This window comes from Oryzias melastigma, unplaced genomic scaffold (assembly GCF_002922805.2).
Source record: "Oryzias melastigma strain HK-1 unplaced genomic scaffold, ASM292280v2 sc00566, whole genome shotgun sequence".
Lineage (NCBI taxonomy): Eukaryota > Metazoa > Chordata > Actinopteri > Beloniformes > Adrianichthyidae > Oryzias > Oryzias melastigma.
The window spans coordinates 2,765-21,330 of NW_023417159.1; the positions used below are offsets into that span (position 1 = coordinate 2,765).

Sequence of the window (18,566 nt, forward strand, 5' to 3'; positions counted from 1 at the left end):
TCCCGCCTTGTTGTATTTGTTTCCCCCTCTTAAATCATTGACAAATCAAAATACGAATTTTAATGTGCCTTGACAACTGGATGTTTTACATACCTTTTTGAATGTACTCAGTATGTTGATTGCCCCACCTGTGCAAACAAAACATTTAATCTGCGTATGCTAATGCACTGGGACCATGCAGTACTACTCCCCGTCCCCCCCTGAAGAGGATCAGACCATAACCTTGTTCTGCTCTCTGCTATGTGTATCCCAATGGCCAGGAGAATGCGTCTGTCCAAAAAAGAAGGCGATGAAGTGGCTGAGGAGACTCTGCAGGACTGCTTTGATTGTGCAGGCTGGGATGCTCTCTGTCTGCCCTATGGACATGACATCAACAGCATGACCCACTGCATCACAGATTACATTAAGTTCTGTGGAACACCATCATGCCCTCAAAAACTGTCAGCTTTTACCTAACAACAACTCGTGGGTAACAAGTGACCTAAAGGCCCTGCTGAAAGAGAAGAAGATGGCCTTCAGGTCTGGAGACAGAAAGTGGCAGAAGAGGGCCCAGCACCAGCTAAGAGAGGGAATGCACAAGCACATACAAGAAAAAGTGGGAGGCAAGACTCCAACAAAACAACATGAGAGAGGTGTGGTCTGGCATGAAGACGACTACAGGATGTGGGGGAAGACAAAGAAAGTGCTAACGACCTGAACATGTTCTCCAATAGGTTTAGCTCCCCAACCTTCCAGGTCTACACAACCCCCCCTGAACCATCGTCTCAAACCAACACACCTTATAATGCACCCACACCTCTCAACCCCCTGCTTATTCATCAAACACGGCATCAGACTAAAACCAACTCCCACCTTGCTCTTACCCAGCCCCCCGCGGTGACTGTGACTTATATACTTTATTTTGTAATCAAGCATACACTAAAAAAAAAAACATTAATTGGATGGACTTAGTTTAATTAAGGGCAGTTTTACATCCAATCCATATGTGTAGTCTGAACTCAAATTGTACACGTTGTAAAATATTTGAGTTAGTCCAACCAAACTATTTTTAGTCAATGTAAATGGAAAAAATGAATTTAGTACACAAATTATTGTAGTTAAATTCATAATAAGTTAATTCAATTAATTAAAATGATTCACTTTGTCTTATAAGAAGTGTTTTGTGTTCAACCAATTCAATTTAATTGATTTCATTGGAAGTGAAAATGTTACAATAATGACGTCAAATAAAAGTTGGTTTGATAAACTCTATTTTATTTATACACAGGTACAGCAAAGAAAACATGCTTTTGTCTCAGAAAAAATACAATTACATGTTCCAAGACACCTTTCGAAAGTGTGCCAGCATACAATATACTTTAGATTAACTTTATGGCTCTCCAGCTAACTCTGGTGCATTGGCAGGAGTTGTTTTTAATCTATAATATCCCTGTCACATAAATTAATACATAAAATAAAGAAAGAAAATAATAAATAGCAAAACAATATTAAAAGAATTAAATGGAAAGCAACAAAAATACCTAAAATTATATTTCAAGACACACTCAAAAGATACCAAATCTAAACTTAAAAGCTAATACAAATGACTTAAATTAAGTAATTACTAACTAAAGAAGATGTTCTAAAGAGACCAAACATAGATGAATAAGCAGATACATTTCTGATCCGGATGTCAACTGTGACAAGAAGTGACGATCTTTATGGACAGAACTTCCTCCAAAATCTCCTTTCAGTTTACTAGAGACTCTTTTAGCTGATTCTCCAATGTTAATTGACATTGCTATGATCAATACATTCAATCATTGGTTTCTCAGAGCAGAGTTCCTGTTAATATATTGAAAGCTAACATAAAATGCTCTTTCATTTATTTACAATCCTTTACAACTGCGGTCAAATGAGCCGCCGTTCACATTTCCGTGGTCACATCAAGAAGCTCCGTGGAGTCTGGTGGAGATTTTCCAGTGTTCTCAGTCCTGCTACCGTAAGTATTGGATGAAACTCACACAAAAAAATCCAGCGATGCTGATTTGACCACAGAAATGTTAACGGCGGCTCATTTGACTGCAGTCAATGTGAAGATACCATCTTCTCTTCTCCAGAACATGAACTAGACATGCTAGCCAGGTTTAGTGGATGTGTAGTGCATGTGCAGAAGAGGTGTTGATGGAAAGAAGATCATTCATTCACACATTCTGTCTGTGACAGTTTGATTGACAGATTTAAAAGGAGAAATACTCAAAAATGCTAAAACTAAATGGTTTCTGATTACATTTGTTCTCTTTCAGAAGAAAAAGACAGATGTTAAAAATCAGAGGGGGGCTTTTTAAGGGCTTGAGAAATTTTTACACCACAACCATTTAGTATGCCCAAGTTTCTGCCCCTGATATTCCGTTTACACCTCCAACAGGGGCTGACTAGATCTGCCCCTGGGTGTAACGGATAATCCAAATAGCCATCTACTCCATTAAAATGTTTTTTTGAATATTTGCCATATGGAGATACACCAGTATTGTGAGTGATGTATTTGTGAAATCCATCTTATCGTGACTTACCCTGAGATTCCCAAGTGAAGTACTTTGAATGCTTATTGAATATACGATATAAAGTGTTTCTAAAAATTAATTTAGCTTTTAACTTGTTTTTTGCACGTTTTTTTTTTTACTGATCGGAAAAATGATCCGAACTGTGACCCTAAAACCGTGACTGCTGTGATTCAGATAGAAACTGGTGAACATCAGTTACTATTTAAACTTTTTCTTTACGTACAATTTTTAGGAAAAAAATAATCTTCTGGTTACTAGCTGGTCCACGTCAGATAGTAACTGGGAAAAACCTTTTTTTAAACATACCAAAGTAGAAAAAATGTAAACTCGCGTGCATCAGTTGCTATATGTTGGAGCAGTAGTAAGTAGATTTTTTTTTTTTTTTTAACTTATTAATTTCTTTTGGTTAAGGTTTTTTTTTCTTATGTGTCCCTTTAGGGGCTTCCTATATCTTGGTAAATATTATGCACAAGCTACATTTAGAACGATGTGTTCAAAATGTTCCCAGCTATTTGTTTGAGCTGGCAGTTAAAGGGTTAAGGAAAATAGATGAAACAATCCACTGTCATTTGCATGAAAACAAACCTTTTAATAAAGATGTGATTTTAATGTTGCTAAGAGTCTAATTTTGTTATGATTTTAAAAGATGTGAGTTTGTTGTATAAAATGTAAAGTGAAGAAGGACTAAATAAAAGCACTAAACACTTTAGATGTATTATGTGAGCCAGAAGTGTTGGATTTGAAATATAGGAGACAGGGTTTTAGTGAAACTGAACATTGATTAAATTCACCAAAACATGACAAAACACATCATGACCAAAACCTATAATATTATTTATATTTCTACTTGAATTAACTAGATCCGTCTCATCAGCAAAGAATATATGAACATTTGTCCTGGAAAAATTACCAATATTATTTTTTAATTATGAAAAAGTAACTTTAACAAAATAGGGTTTTGACAACAACATGGAGGGTAAGGACGAGGTCCTCCATTTTACACTGCGTATCATAGAAAAGGAGGAACTTATTTCAGCACCTTACACAGCCATTGGTCGAAACTATAAGGTAGGGGGACAGCTACACACCCCAGCCAATCCTGGTGAGTGAACAACTTACATAGTCAACAGGCAGAGAACGAGGTGATAAAAGCCGGTCCACCCTGGTCAGAGTTCACTTTGCTTTGTGTTCTCAAGCAGAGAGGTGAATTTTTGGTCTTTCAAGACTCAAGGCTTCTTTTGTCTGCATCACTTCGGAGTTTTGACTTTGGACGGTAAGTTCTACAATTTTCTCATCGGCTTAGTAAGAGTCCCTGTATGTCCCTGAGAGCATTTACAAGCCCAACTGTGGATAATTACTAAAGTAAGGCTAGAAATGAATATCATTAATTGTGTCTTTATCACATTGTCTTATTTTTATGCTATCTGCAAACTGTAACCGTTTTTTGTCAAGCATGTAGAGAAAACTTGCACCATGTTCCACTGCATGTTCGAACAGCATACGGTGATCTTTTGAGCGGCCAGAGGGTGTTGACAAAGTTGATAATTTATCAGTTTTCCGCATTGGCAGCATAAGAAATCTGGACGGAGTGGCCCTGCTTTCCTTACGCTATAGGAGAGGCAGCACAAGCTGGCTACAAATAGCTAAAAACCCTTGAACATTTATAAAAACATGAACAGCTATCATCACGGCATATATTCGTCAAAACAATCATTCTTGCTGTTATACATTTTTAATATATCATTAAATCATGTAGATATTTATTGAAGGCAAGTCATTTAATGCATGTGGTGTAGGCTGGCTTCAGCTTCTCACCGAGGGGAGGGGTTCAGGCAGCTAAAATTGACTGTAAAAAATATTTTCTTATACAGTCATTGGCAGCTACTCAGCACATAGAGGGGACTCTCTGTAATGGCTAGAGATAGAGACTCTTGTGGTTGTTGGGGGAAGGGGGTCTCTGTGTCCGGGCTGGGGAGTAGATTTCTGTTGGAGGGGGGCGGAGGATTCTCTGTCAGGGCGGGGGGAGAACACTCTGGTGGGGGGAGGGTTCTCTATCAGGGCAGGGGAGTAGATTTTGATGTTTGTTTACTTCAGTAAAGATTACTTTTGCCTTTTCCCAGTCCATAATGTGTTTTTCTATTTTACAGTAGTCTGTTGTTGCAGCTATAATATTCTCCTGTGATGCCTGTAGTCTTGCTGCTCATGTTAGTCTTTTTTGCGTTTCCTTTTCGCATTCCTTCCTGTGTTCCATTTTTGTTGTGATTAATTTTCGTCCTGTCTCTCCAATGTATGTTTTGTCGCATGACTTACATGGTATTTTGTAGATGACATTGCACTTGTTGTTTTGCTCAATCTTATCTTTAGGGTGCACCAGAAGTTGTCTAGGTTTTTTTGTATGGTTTAACCTGAGTGGAAGTGGCGATCACATGGAGTAATTGTGAAATGTCCTGTGCTGTGAGCTTTGTACGTTTTTTTTTTTAGGGAATTATCTGCGGTCAGCTTCTCATGTACTATTTGTAGTGTAGCTTTTACTGGTGTTTTAGTGAATAGTGATATTACGTCATGTGAAATGGATATTTCATTTGCTCCAATCTTTATGTTTTGAAGTTCTTTGCCAATTGTTTTGCGTTTGCGTAATGATAATCTGTATTTCCTAGTAGGGGTTTCATTATATTGGCAATGAATTTAGAAAGGTTGTAGGTTACTGAGCCAATGCTGTCTACTGTGGGTCTTAGTGGTGCTCCAGGTTTGTGTATTTTTGGTGTGCCATACATTTGTGGTTTGATACTGGCTGCTGGTATGAGGTGATTGTAGGTTTGTTTGTCTAGTTTGTTTTCTTTCTGTAGCTGTTTAAGTATAGTTCTGAATTTCTTCTTTGCTCCTGTTTGATCCTTTTTCAACACTTCATAGGTGCCCCAGTCTTGAAGCAACTCGTTCATTTGTTTTTCGTATTGTTCTGTATCCATGTTGACTGTAGATCTGCCTTTATCTGCTGGAAAAATTGTCATTTGTTTGTTGCATTTAAGATTGTAGATGGCCTCCATTTCTTTTTTGTTTATGTTACTTGGTGGTAGCTTAGCGCTTTTAAGAATGCCTTCAATTTTGTTGCGTAGTGTAGCTTTTTCTCCTGGGTCCTGTATTTTCTCACATGCTAACTCTGGCTTCTATGAACTCCTCATGCGGGACTTGTTTCTGTGTTATTACGTAATTCAGGCCGCGTGATAATATGCTGTGTCCGGTTTTGGTCAGTTTGGGTTTTGAAAGGTTCCACCTGTCATTTATTGTGCTATCTAATTTGTGTTCTGCTTTTGTTTAATCCAGCAGCTTTTTCAGTTTCGCTATATGATGTGTTTTTGTTTTTTCGTACTTACGGTTGTGCGTGTTGCTTAGATGCAGTAGTACGTGTACTTCCATTTCCTTGCTGAACGCGTATTGTTGGAGGAAATCTTGTAGTTTTGATCTGAGCTGTGTTTCCAGATTCTTAACTTTGTTCGCTGTGCATCGGATCCTTTCCTTGACCAAAGACACCCGCACTCTTTTTATCATCCGTTCAGTATTGCTAGCTCTGATCAGGTTCTTCATGTTGAGGCTGGATGGTGTAATTCCTTCATCCCACCAGCAGAGCTTGAAGCATAGGTGGTTCTATTGCCGTGCCCACTGTAGTTCAAATGTTTGCAGCTCGCAAAGCTCTCATAGGCATAGTGCCTCATAACTACTTCTAATTAGTGTGCTAAAGTTCATAGTGTCTGTAATATTAACAACTTTTCTGATTATTATTTTATCTGACACATTATTGTTTATTACCTGACATGTTTTGACGGAGACATTCCGTTTTCACCAGGTGGTGGAATGTGATGTATATGACACAGCTGATTGTCACTGAGGCGGAGTCACCTATCAAAGTCTGACAGGTGACTCCGCCTCCCGCTGTCCTGCCCACTGCTGGAGGATGTTGCTCCAAGTATGGGAGAGCAGAAAAGCCCTCTCATCCCTGTTCATGGCTGTCTGGGCTTGCTTTCTAATCTCAACTGCTTCCATGATCCATTTTTGATGTTTGTTTTCTTCAGTGCAGATGACTTTTGCTTTTTCCCAGTCCATGATGTTGTTTTCTTGTTTACAGTGGTCTGTTATTGCAGATTTCATGTTTTCTTCCGATGCCTGTAGTCTTGCTGCTCATGTTAGTCTTTTTTGGAATTTCCTTTTCGCATTCCTTCCTGTGTTCCATTTTTGTTGTGATTAATTTTCGTCCTGTCTCTCCAATGTATGTTTTGTCGCATGACTTACATGGTATTTTGTAGATGACATTGCACTTGTTGTTTTGCTCAATCTTATCTTTAGGGTGCACCAGAAGTTGTCTAGGTTTTTTTGTATGGTTTAACCGGAGTGGAAGTGGCGAACACATGGAGTAATTGTGAAATGTCCTGTGCTGTGAGCTTCGTACGTTTTTTTAGGGAAATATCTGCGGTCAGCTTCTCATGTACTATTTGTAGTGTAGCTTTTACTGGTGTTTTAGTGAATAGTGATATTATGTCATGTGAAATGGATATTTCGTTTGCTCCAATCTTTATGTTTTGAAGTTCTTTGCCAATTGTTTTGCGTTTTTGCAATGATAATCTGTATTTCCTAGGAGGGGTTTCAATATATTGGCGATGAATTTAGAAAGGTTGTAGGTTACTGAGCCAATGCTGTCTACTGTGGGTCTTAGTGGTGCTCCAGGTTTGTGTATTTTTGGTGTGCCATACATTTGTGGTTTGATACTGGCTGCTGGTATGAGGTGATTGTAGGTTTGTATGTCTAGTTTGTTTTCTTTCTGTAGCTGTTTAAGTATAGTTCTGAATTTCTTCTTTGCTCCTGTTTGATCCTTTTTCAACACTTCATAGGTGCCCCAGTCTTGAAGCAACTCGTTCATTTGTTTTTCGTATTGTTCTGTATCCATGATGACTGTAGATCTGCCTTTATCTGCTGGAAAAATTGTCATTTGTTTGTTGCATTTAAGATTGTAGATGGCCTCCATTTCTTTTTTGTTTATGTTACTTGGTGGTAGCTTAGCGCTTTTAAGAATGCCTTCAATTTTGTTGCGTAGTGTAGCTTTTTCTCCTGGGTCCTGTATTTTCTCACATGCTAACTCTGGCTTCTATGAACTCCTCATGCGGGACTTGTTTCTGTGTTATTACGTAATTCAGGTCGCGTGATAATATGCTGTGTCCGGTTTTGGTCAGTTTGGGTTTTGAAAGGTTCCACCTGTCATTTATTGTGCTATCTACTTTGTGTTCTGCTTTGGTTTAATCCAACATCTTTTTCAGTTTCGCTACATGACGTTTTTTTTTTTTTTCATGCTCACGGTTGTGCGAGTCGCTTAGATGCAGTAGTATGTGTACTTCCATTTCCTTGCTGAACGCGTAATGTTGGAGGAAATCTTGTAGTTTTGATCTGAGCTGTGTTTCCAGATTCTTAACTTTGTTCGCTGTGCATCGGAACCTTTCCTTGACCAAAGACACCCGCGCTCTTTTTATCATCCGTTCAGTATTGCTAGCTCTGATCAGGTTCTTCATGTTGAGGCTGGATGGTGTAATTCCTTCATCCCGCCAGCAGAGCTTGAAGCATAGGTGGTTCTATTGCCGTGCCCACTGTAGTTCAAATGTTTGCAGCTCGCAAAGCTCTCATAGGTATAGTGCCCCATAACTACTTCTTATTAGTGTGCTAAAATTCATAGTGTCTACAGTATTAACGACTGTTCTGATTGTTATATTATCAGACACACCATTGTTTGTTACCTGACATGTTTTGACGGAGACATTCCGTCTTCATCTGAGTTGTCACTAGGTGGTGGAATATAACGTATATGGCACAGCTGATTGTTACTGAGGCGGAGTTACTAGTCAGATTTGGTGACGGAGTCACCTATTAAAGTCTGACAACTCTGATGAACACGGAATGTCTCTGTCAAAACATATCAGGTAATAAACAAGGGTGTGTCTGATAACATAACAATCAGAACAGTCGTTAATACTACAGACGCTATGAACTTTACCACACTAATTATGAATTAGAATTTCGCTAAGAAAACCACCTTTAATGTAATAATGTTCCTTCAATCAATGCTGTACCCATATCAAACTCTGTTATTTCTGCTATTGCCACAAGATGTACATTTCCAAGATTAAAATGTTTACTTATTTTTCTAGGTTATTTCCTTAGAACTGGTGGTATCCCGTGTGTGCCCTTGGTCTGCTCAACAGTGCCTTCTTGGTGTCCATCATCATAGTGACCCAGTTCACAAATACACAGGTAAAGTTTATGTCATATATATACATGTATGGTCCATCTGTGTGTCTTACATTTTTTACCAAGTGCTACAACTAATTCCATATTTCTTGGCAGATACAGAGGATCATTATAAACAAGACATACATACCAGGACCCTTTAACACCTTCTTCCCTGGAGGAAAACCAAACCTGTCTTCTATACCACAACATAGCTAAGTATAACAGGTATTATGCCTCGCAAAGGTAAGCGTTCTCAGGCTGCAAAAACAAGATGGCAAAAAGTTTCCTTACCAGACTGTGAAAATGATAACAATGGTGGTATGAACAACTCAGGAAGTAACATAAATGACTGTGAGTTATTGCAAACATCTGTACATGACATTGAAGAGCAACGTCACCTGAACCCTGGTGATTGTGTGCAAGCTTCACATTCTCAAAATTATGACAAGTATCATACATTCTCTAGAAACAAACAGTGTACTTGTAACTCATTGGTGTTTCTTTCTTTTCTGAATGAAAACGAAAACATAACAATAGCAGATCTTGACAAAGTTCTAGATAAGGGGGATTCCATTTATTGTGAGCAAAGGAAAATATTTCCAAACAACCCTTTCTTGGCTTTTGATGAGCTTCCAGACATTGTTACTGCACGTGCCAATGTGTACAATGTGAACAAAGAACTAGAGTCAAGGTTTGGTTCTTTCAAAGATCCTGTTCCTGAAGCTGCTAAGAACTATCTAGATTTGACAGCAGGGTTAAGCTGCTTGTTATCTGACGTTCAGTACGCATTGTTGATAATGTCTAATCTATGCATAGCTGTTTTCAGAACCTCTTGTGGCAAATATGGATTTTTTGATCCTCATGCACGGACAAGTACTGGTATGCCTGTACTTCCAGGAGCAAATATTTGTGGAACTGCAATAATGCTGACATTTGCAAATCTACAAGACATGATTGAGACACTGGATAAGTGCTTTGAAACACTCGGTGTTCTATCATCTGAAGGTTACCAATTACAGCCTGTTGAATTTCACCCTTTAAATGCTACCAGTGAACTAAATTCTGAACTTGGCTTTCTAAACTACAATAATGAAGATGTATCACCACTATGTGGCGATGAAAATACTGAGTACAGTGATGGTGAAAAACTTGCACAAAGCGCAAAAAGACAAAAAACAAAAATGTGTTCTAACATGGAGTCACAAGCAGCATTTAATGAAGATAAATCCAGTGTTTCTGATATAGAGGCACTAATACCGATACTCATGGGTTGCTTGCCTTCAAACAATGATAAAAGTGCAAATGGTATTACTGAAAAGGAGCGTAACAGAAATAATAGACCAAGTAATGCCTTCAATGAAGTCCATACATCTCCAGATAACATTAAACGCCGCATGTTAAAACTGAACACAAACCGGAGGCAAAAGTTTTTGAGATTGAAACGACAATGCCAAAAAAATGAAAATTGTCAAGAAAAACCTATCTCCAGTGAAAATCTTGCAACCAAAAAACGTCTGTATTCACAGCATTTGTACCAGACGGATCCAATTGTACGTCAGAAAAAAAGAAATTTCATTACTCATTTATATCAAAGTGTGCCAGAGTTTAGAGAAAAACAGAAACGATTGGCATTGAAACGCTACCACAGCAAAGCAGATGTAAGACAAAAACAGAAACAATTCATTACAGACAACTATAAAAATAACCCAAATTTCAGAAATAAACAGAAACAGTTTATTAGAGAAAATTATAAGACAAATCCAGATTTCAGGCAAAGACAGAAAACAGTCATGACTGCACGTTACCAAAGCAGCCCAGACATAAGGCAGAAGCAGAGAAGTACAATAACTACACGCTATCGGACATGTTCAGAGTTCCGCCAGAAGCTGAAAAGTATAATTACTAAACGTTATCGGTCAAGTCCAGAGTTTCGCCAGAAGCACAAAAGTAGAATGACCACACATTATCGGACAAGTCCAGAGTATCACCAGAAGCACAAAAGTAGAATGACAACACGTTATCGGACGAGTCCAGAGTTTCGCCAGAAGCACAAAAGTAGAATGACCACACATTATCGGACAAGTCCAGAGTATCACCAGAAACACAAAAGTATAATGGCCACACGTTACCGGACAAGTCCAGAGATCTGCCAGAAGCAGAAACGACGCATTACTGAACATTATCAAACTTGTAAAGAATTCCAACACAAACAAAAACAATTTGCAAAAAAACGTTACTTACAATGTGCTGATGTAAGACAGAAACAGAGAATGTATATAGTAAACCGCTACAAAAACAACATTGCATTTTGTAAGAAACAAAAATCATATATGACTAAACGTTACGTTGAAGATAAAGAATTTCAAAATAAACACAGAGAGTTAATGAGAAAAGTCATGTTAAACAAATACAGAAACAATAAAGCATTTCAAATGAAACAAAAATGTGCATTACAAATAAAGAAAAAATACAAATACATCTTTGTAAAACCAGCTCAAGTCAGTGAAGACGGGTCAACATCACAAGCAACCGAGAATCAAAGACTGATAAAATTAGCCATTACTTCATTTAAAGCAAATGTAAAGAGTGGTCCCACGTTTATTTGTACGGTTTGCCATAAAGCTTCGTTTCCAAACCAAGTCAAGTCTTGCAACAGGTCAAAATACACCAAAAATGTACACGTGGTAGAGCAATGTTTGACAGGTGAATATGTTCATGCTTGTACAACTTGTAAAGAAAATTGTACAGTTCCCAATGAGAGGAGAACAGAGTGGATATGTTACACTTGCCATAACTATGTGAAAGTTGGACGAATGCCCCCACTTGCTGTAGCCAATAATTTACAGCTAGCAGACATTCCAGAGGATTTGTGTAACCTTAACATCTTGGAGAGGCATCTCATTGCAAAGTGTATCCCGTTTGCAAAGATTGTTCCACTTCCCAAAGGCAGACAACATTCAATACGTGGTAATGTTGTATGTGTGCCATCTGAAGTACAGGAGACAGTAGATACATTACCCAGAATAAGAAGCCAATCTCAGGTTCTCAGAGTCAAACTTAAGAGACGCTTGTGCTACAAAGGTCATCAGCTTTTCCAATCTGTTACATGGTCTAAACTAATGAAGGCTTTACATAAACTAAAACAAATTCATCCACAATACCAGGACATAAGTATAAGGGATGAGCCTGAAGTTTGCGATCCAACTCTTGTAGATGAAGTCAGTGATGATGATCAGGAATCTGCTCAACCTCATGTCAGTCAGAAAACCTTGTGTGAAACAAATGCCTTTTCAAATGAGCAAAACGTCCCTGAAACTGAACATGTTAACACAGACCAGACTACAAACGATACTATTGAAACTCAAGCACAGGTGGATAATGATGAGCAAGAGGGTGATCTGCCAAATGGAGGACTAGCTTTAGAATCCTGCCTTCAACCCCCAAATGTTGCTGAAGACATTTTGTCCTTCACTGAAGGAATTTACAGTGTTGCCCCAGCGGAAAGAAACAGCCCAGTTGGCTTTTTCAAGACTCCGCATTTGGAAGCCATATCTTTTCCCGTTCAGTTTCCTACAGGACAGAACACACTGGATTCACAAAGGCCCATCAAATTAACACCAAGCCAATATTTCAAGTCGAGAATGTTCAGTGTTGACGATCGCTTTGCCAAAGATATCAATTACTTGTTTTTTGCTCAGTTTGTCACCGAAATAAATTTGGCTACTTCAAGTATGACAATCCAATTACGCAAAGGGAAACCTTTCACGAGAGATGGCCGACGAATTACGTCAAGGATGTTGCGAGACAAAGAGGAAGTTGAGAAACTGATTAAGAACAGAGACGCAATCAGATTCATGCAGCCCCTAAGAGGAACTCCTGCCTATTGGGAGAAAACTACTAAAGATCTCTTTGCGATGATCAGACAGTTGGGGAACCCTACGTGGTTTTTAACCGTGTCAGCTGCAGAAATGCGTTGGCCTGAAGTCATACAAGCAATCAAACGTCAGCAGGGTGAAGAGGTTAATTTTGAGGCCCTCAATTGGACAGAAAAAACCGACATTCTTCGGAGCAACCCAGTCACCACGATGCGCATGTTTGAGAAACGTGTCGAGGCTTTGTTCAGAGATTTAATACTCTCTGCTGCTCAGATCTTGGGTCGAGTTATCGATTTCTTCTTCAGGGTTGAGTACCAAAATCGTGGTTCTCCACACATTCACTGCCTACTGTGGGTAGATGGTGCTCCTGTTTTTGACAAAGACGATGATCAAACTGTCTGCAGTTTCATCTCCAAGTACATCAGTGCACAGCTTCCGAACCCAACCACACAACCAGAACTGTACAAAACTGTCAAGGAAGTCCAGACTCACAGCAGAAATCACCCGAAGGCTTGCTTCAAATACCCTGGTGCTGATTGTCGTTTTGGATTTCCTAAGCCGCCAAGTGATCAAACCATGATCACTAGACCAGATGAAAACAGCGAAGACTCTTTGGAAGTGGAGAAAGCTAAGGCAAAGCTCAGACCATTGAATGCATTGCTCAAAGAACCTGAAAGTGAGACACTCACATTTGCACAGCTTTTAGCTAAATGCAGCTTAACTCTGACAGAGTACAAGAGGTGCTTACACTTAATGAAGACCTCCAGTACAGTGATTTTGAAGCGTGATCCCAAAGACTGCTGGGTAAACGCATACAATCCACATGTTTTACAAGCTTTCGATAGCAACATGGACCTATCATTTATTTTGAATGCCTACTCTGTCATCATGTACCTCACGTCCTACATCACAAAGCAAGAGCACGGACTTTCAGAGTACCTCAAAACCGTCATTGAGAACTCCAGCTCCAATAGCACAAACCAGGCTGACGACATGAAAGAAGTAATGCAGGCTTACTCCAAAAAACGAGAGATTAGCGCTCAGGAATGCGTCACTCGTCTGTGTGGACTTCCCATGAAAAAGTCCTCCAGAGGGATCGTCTTCGTTCCAACAGATGACAACGCCGTGAAAATGAGTCGCCCAATTTCACAATTGGAAGACATGACGTCTGAAAGTGAAGAAGTCTGGATGAGGTCTCTGGCAGACAAATACAAGTGCAGACCGGAAACTACGGAGTTTGAGAACATGTGTATGGCTGACTTTGCTGCCACATGCAGATTAGTTTACGGACAAGAAAGAAAAGCCAAAGGTGTTTTGCCTCTTCTGAACGGGATGGGATTTGTCAAAAGACGCAATAAAGACAAACCAGCTGTCATACGTTTCTACCGTCCGTCTGAGAAAAAAAATCCTGAACAGTTTTTCCAGACACAGCTGAAATTGTACCTTCCGTACAGATCTGAAGACGACCTTAAAAGACCTCACTTACCTACATACCAGTCCTTCTACCACTCTGGCTATGTGCACCTACGTGGTTCTGAATATGCTGAGTCCGTTCAAGCCATTGTCAGACAAAACCAGGACAAATATGAGAAAAACAGCAAAAACGTTGAACAAGCCATTGAAGAGTATGAGCAAAACAGAGACTCCATCGACGAATGGTGCAACTTGGCACCGGAATCAGAGCTAGTCAGACTGCAGTGTGTCAGTGAACTTCAAAGGGATGAGCACATTGATGAAAATGAACAAGAAAACGTTCCAGAATACAGTCGTCAAGCCAATTCCTCAACGGAAATTAGAGCTATCAGAGAAGCCCCCCTGATCGACCACAGCGCACAACGGCAAATGTACCAAAGCTTAAACCAACAGCAAGCCTGCGTGTTCTTTGCAGTCAGAGACTGGTGCATAAAGCGTGTCAATGGCTTTAATCCCCAACAGTTTCTTTACTATGTCAACGGTGGTGCGGGAACAGGCAAGTCTCATCTCATTAAATCCATTCACGCACAGGCAAGTAACATTCTGCGCAGATCACCGAGAAATGCAGAAGAGCACGATGTATCTGGGCCAAGTGTTCTCCTGACATCCTTTACAGGCACAGCTGCTTTTCAGATATCTGGGACAACTCTTCACAGTCTTCTTAGACTTCCCAGAATTCTTAAACCACCAATTCAGGGACTCGGAAACCTTCTTGATGAAGTCAGAGCAGAGCTTTTGAATGCGGAAATTATCATTATTGATGAGGTGTCCATGGTTTCCAAAGTGCTGTTTTCTTATGTTGATGCGCGTCTAAAACAGATCAAAGGTAGTCAGAAACCTTTTGGAGGCATGTCCGTGTTAGCGGTTGGCGACTTCTATCAACTTCCACCTGTCAGACAGTCTAAGCCCCTGTGTGTGCCCGAGCAGTTACAAGCTGATCTGTGGAATGAACACTTTCAGATGGTGACTCTCACTGAGATCATGCGGCAGAAAGATGATGTTGCCTTTGCCGAAATGCTAAACAGAATTCGTGTTAAAGATAAGTCAGAGGAACTATCACAGGAAGACAGAGCTTTGCTTACTCAGGCCGTCACTCAACCAGCTCTTTGTCCCATTGATGCATTGCATATATTTGCAACTAATAAACAAGTCAACGATCACAACTCTTCAACTCTGTCAAAGCTACATGCGAACATTATCGCTTTGCCTGCACATGACTACAAAAAGGACCTGACAACTGGTAGAATGACACGCCAAGACCAACCAATGAAGGGAAACAGCAACGACTTGTTGGACACAATCTCAGTGGCTGAAGGAGCTCGACTCATGCTTACCAGAAACATCGATATACGAAAAGGTTTGGTAAATGGAGCCTTCGGAGAACTCGTAAGTGCCATAGCTTCAGACAGAGACCAGCATGTCATGAAACTTGCTTTGAAAATGGACAATTCATCTCGTGTGAACGCAGAACAACCTGACAATGTGGTGTACTTGGAAAGAGTAGAAGAAAACCTGAAACAGAAAGGCATGATTCGTAGACAGTTTCCTGTTAAACTAGCTTACGCATGTACGATTCACAAAGTCCAAGGTATGACTACTCAAAAAGCCGTAGTGTCATTGAAAAGAGTTTTTGAGAGTGGCATGTCTTATGTAGCTATCAGCAGAGTGACCTCCCTCAGTGGATTGCACCTCTTAGACTTTGATGAATCCAAAATTTATGCTAATCAAGAAATCACTGCTGGACTGGATAAAATGAAAACAATGGATTTTACACAGCTGATGCCTTTGCTGCATTTACAAGACCATGTTGATCGGTCAAACACCATGACTGTTGTCCATCATAACAGTGAAGGACTCCCGGCTCACATTGGAGACATCAAAAGCCACCATGAATTTCGTCTTGCTGACATTTTGTGTTTAACCGAAACCCACCTACAAGGCACCTCTGTTGGACACAGCATTCTGCTTGAAGGATACAACATGTTCTACAGGAACCGGCATCAGTCGTACACCAACTTCCCACAGCTGGCCAAGAAAGGTGGTGGAGGTGTGGCAGTTTACGTTAGAGACAACATTCAAGTCACTGAAAAACGTTATCTTCATAATGTGACTGACCTTGAATTTGTGGCTCTAAAGGTTGAAACTCCTGTCAGTGCTCTTATTGTCGCTGTGTACAGACCTCCAGACTACAATGTCACACCTTTTCTAAGGAATCTGAACAGTCTTTTAGACTCACTTGAAATTTTAGACACTCATCCAATCATCATCTGTGGAGATTTTAATGAAAACGCTTTAAGTGACACAAATGGACCAATTTTGCAACTTCTTCAAACAAGAAAGTATGCACAACTCATCACCAATGCAACCACTGATAAAAACACACTGCTGGACTTGATATTTATCTCACAACCAGAAAGATGTCTGCATTCAGGTGTAATGAAAACGTACTACAGTTACCATGATCCTGTTTATTGCATATTTTCCTAAGATACTGCCAGGATTATAGACACCATGGACATGTAATGTTTTCTTTCCACAGCCATAACATCTCTGTTATTTGACTCAATTAAGTGCAACCTAGAAACACCCAGAATTACTGACAGTCAAACCATGTCAACCAATTTCTTTGTAACATCTCGAAAGTTTGTGCTCAGACTGATGGAACCCCTGAAACCTGACAAGCATTACTTGTGAAATTAATACTGTCTCGACCATCTCAGGCAGAAACTAACAGTTATTACTTCAATCAACCCTTGAATTTTGAAAGCAATGTAATGGTACAGCAAACAAATGGTACAGCATTTAAATGGTCTGCCCAATCAAATGGTCTACCCCCACTTGTCAGGCATGTGCTGGGAATGTGTGTGATTCCCCCAGGCAGGTGCAGAGGAAGCATCCTCCTATGCATGGGCTGGGGGTGATGAGGAACTGTTACCATTTTGGTGAGTTGATACAGCCAGAGGGATGCACTTATGAAGGTAAGACTGATATGAATGCCTAATTTTTATAAAAGTAATTACTTAAGCAATATTTTATTTCTTTGAATAATACCTTCACAGCTAACTGTATTCTCCCTCTTCTTTTGGTTCCACCAGGAAACTCCTCATCCCTCACTCTTCTTTCTTCTTCTCCTTCCCCACTTTCCACTCACCCCTTGTTTTTATCCCCTTCTTTACTTTCTCATCCCTGAAAGATGAATCCACACACTAGACACTTCAAGAGATTTTCTGAATCTCATTGCATTCACCCGACAACAAGGGCTTCAAAACCCAAATGCAATCAGCCATTCTAGAAACAATTAGTGAGCAGCACATACACCTCAAGAGATACTTGTATCTCACTGCACTAACAAAGATCTCCAAGGGATTTCATATCCCACCTGCATTTACAAAACATATCACTAGGAAACTTTCATCTTTTATCCCTAACCCTTTTCACCCGTCCCTTCTTTTTCCTCTTCTCCCTCTCTCCCTATTCGTCTTCCTCTTCTACTCTTCGTCTCATCCCCTTCCCTTTCTTTCTCATCCCTGAAAGATGAATCCACACACTAGACACTTCAAGAGATTTTCTGAATCTCATTGCATTCACCCGACAACAAGGGCTTCAAAACCCAAGTGCAATCAGCCATTCTAGAAACAACTAGTGCACAGCACATACACCTCAAGAGATACTTGTATCTCACTGCACTAACAAAGATCTTCAAGGGATTTCATATCCCACCTGCACTTGCAAAACATATCACTAGGAAACTTTCATCTTTTTTCCCTAACGCTTTTCACCCCTCCCTCCTTTATCCTCCACTCCTCTTCCTACTCCCTCCTCCTCCTCTTTTCCCTCTCCCCATATTCTTCTTCCTCTTCTTCTCTTCGTCATCCTACTCATCAGGATACTGACGAAGAACATCACCTGCTTCAACAACCTTACAGCTATATATATTGAATGAACTGCACAGCTCCTGAGGTTTTCAAGGGCCAAAAAAAAAAAAAATCAGAACCTGGACATTCACGACTTGTGACATGCCAAGCGATGCCCAGCAAAGACTTCCCTTTTTCAGGAGCCTGAGTTTACCACAATGCAAACTACCACAGGTAGGTAACTACACTAGATAGATCAACTGTAAGACTATTAAAGTAGAAAATAATGGATGCACATTCTTTTGTACAATCTTTTGAACTTGAAGCTACAAAACAAAAATCTCAGTTTCTTTTTTAAATGTGCACTTAGCCTTTCAGTGTATGTTAAAAATATACACATTTTGACAGTTACATGCATGTTTTTCTCATTTTTATTATTTTCTTTATTTAAGGCATGTGTTTACTTTGACTCATATATGTGAACTGCAGAGTACAAAAGTATCATTACTCTCTCTTTAATTAAATTACTATTCTAGTACTTACTGGAAGTATAC

General features: G+C 39.7%; 1 protein-coding gene across 1 annotated transcript; it reads left to right on the plus strand.

Moving 5' to 3' along the window:
* The first annotated feature begins 11,445 nt into the window (after window positions 1–11,445).
* Window positions 11,446–18,145, plus strand: LOC112141313. The gene is made up of 2 exons (XM_024264419.2): window positions 11,446–17,136; window positions 17,254–18,145. Exon 1 carries the CDS (start codon window positions 11,624–11,626, stop codon window positions 16,643–16,645), a length of 5,022 nt encoding a protein of 1,673 aa, XP_024120187.1. The 5' UTR covers window positions 11,446–11,623; the 3' UTR covers window positions 16,646–17,136; window positions 17,254–18,145.
* Window positions 18,146–18,566: the final 421 nt, after the last annotated feature.

What these genes read in the sequence shown, in the direction of transcription:
- LOC112141313 (XM_024264419.2), top strand. Translation starts at nt 11,624, where the DNA reads ATGCCCCCACTTGCTGTAGCCAATAATTTACAGCTAGCAGACATTCCA.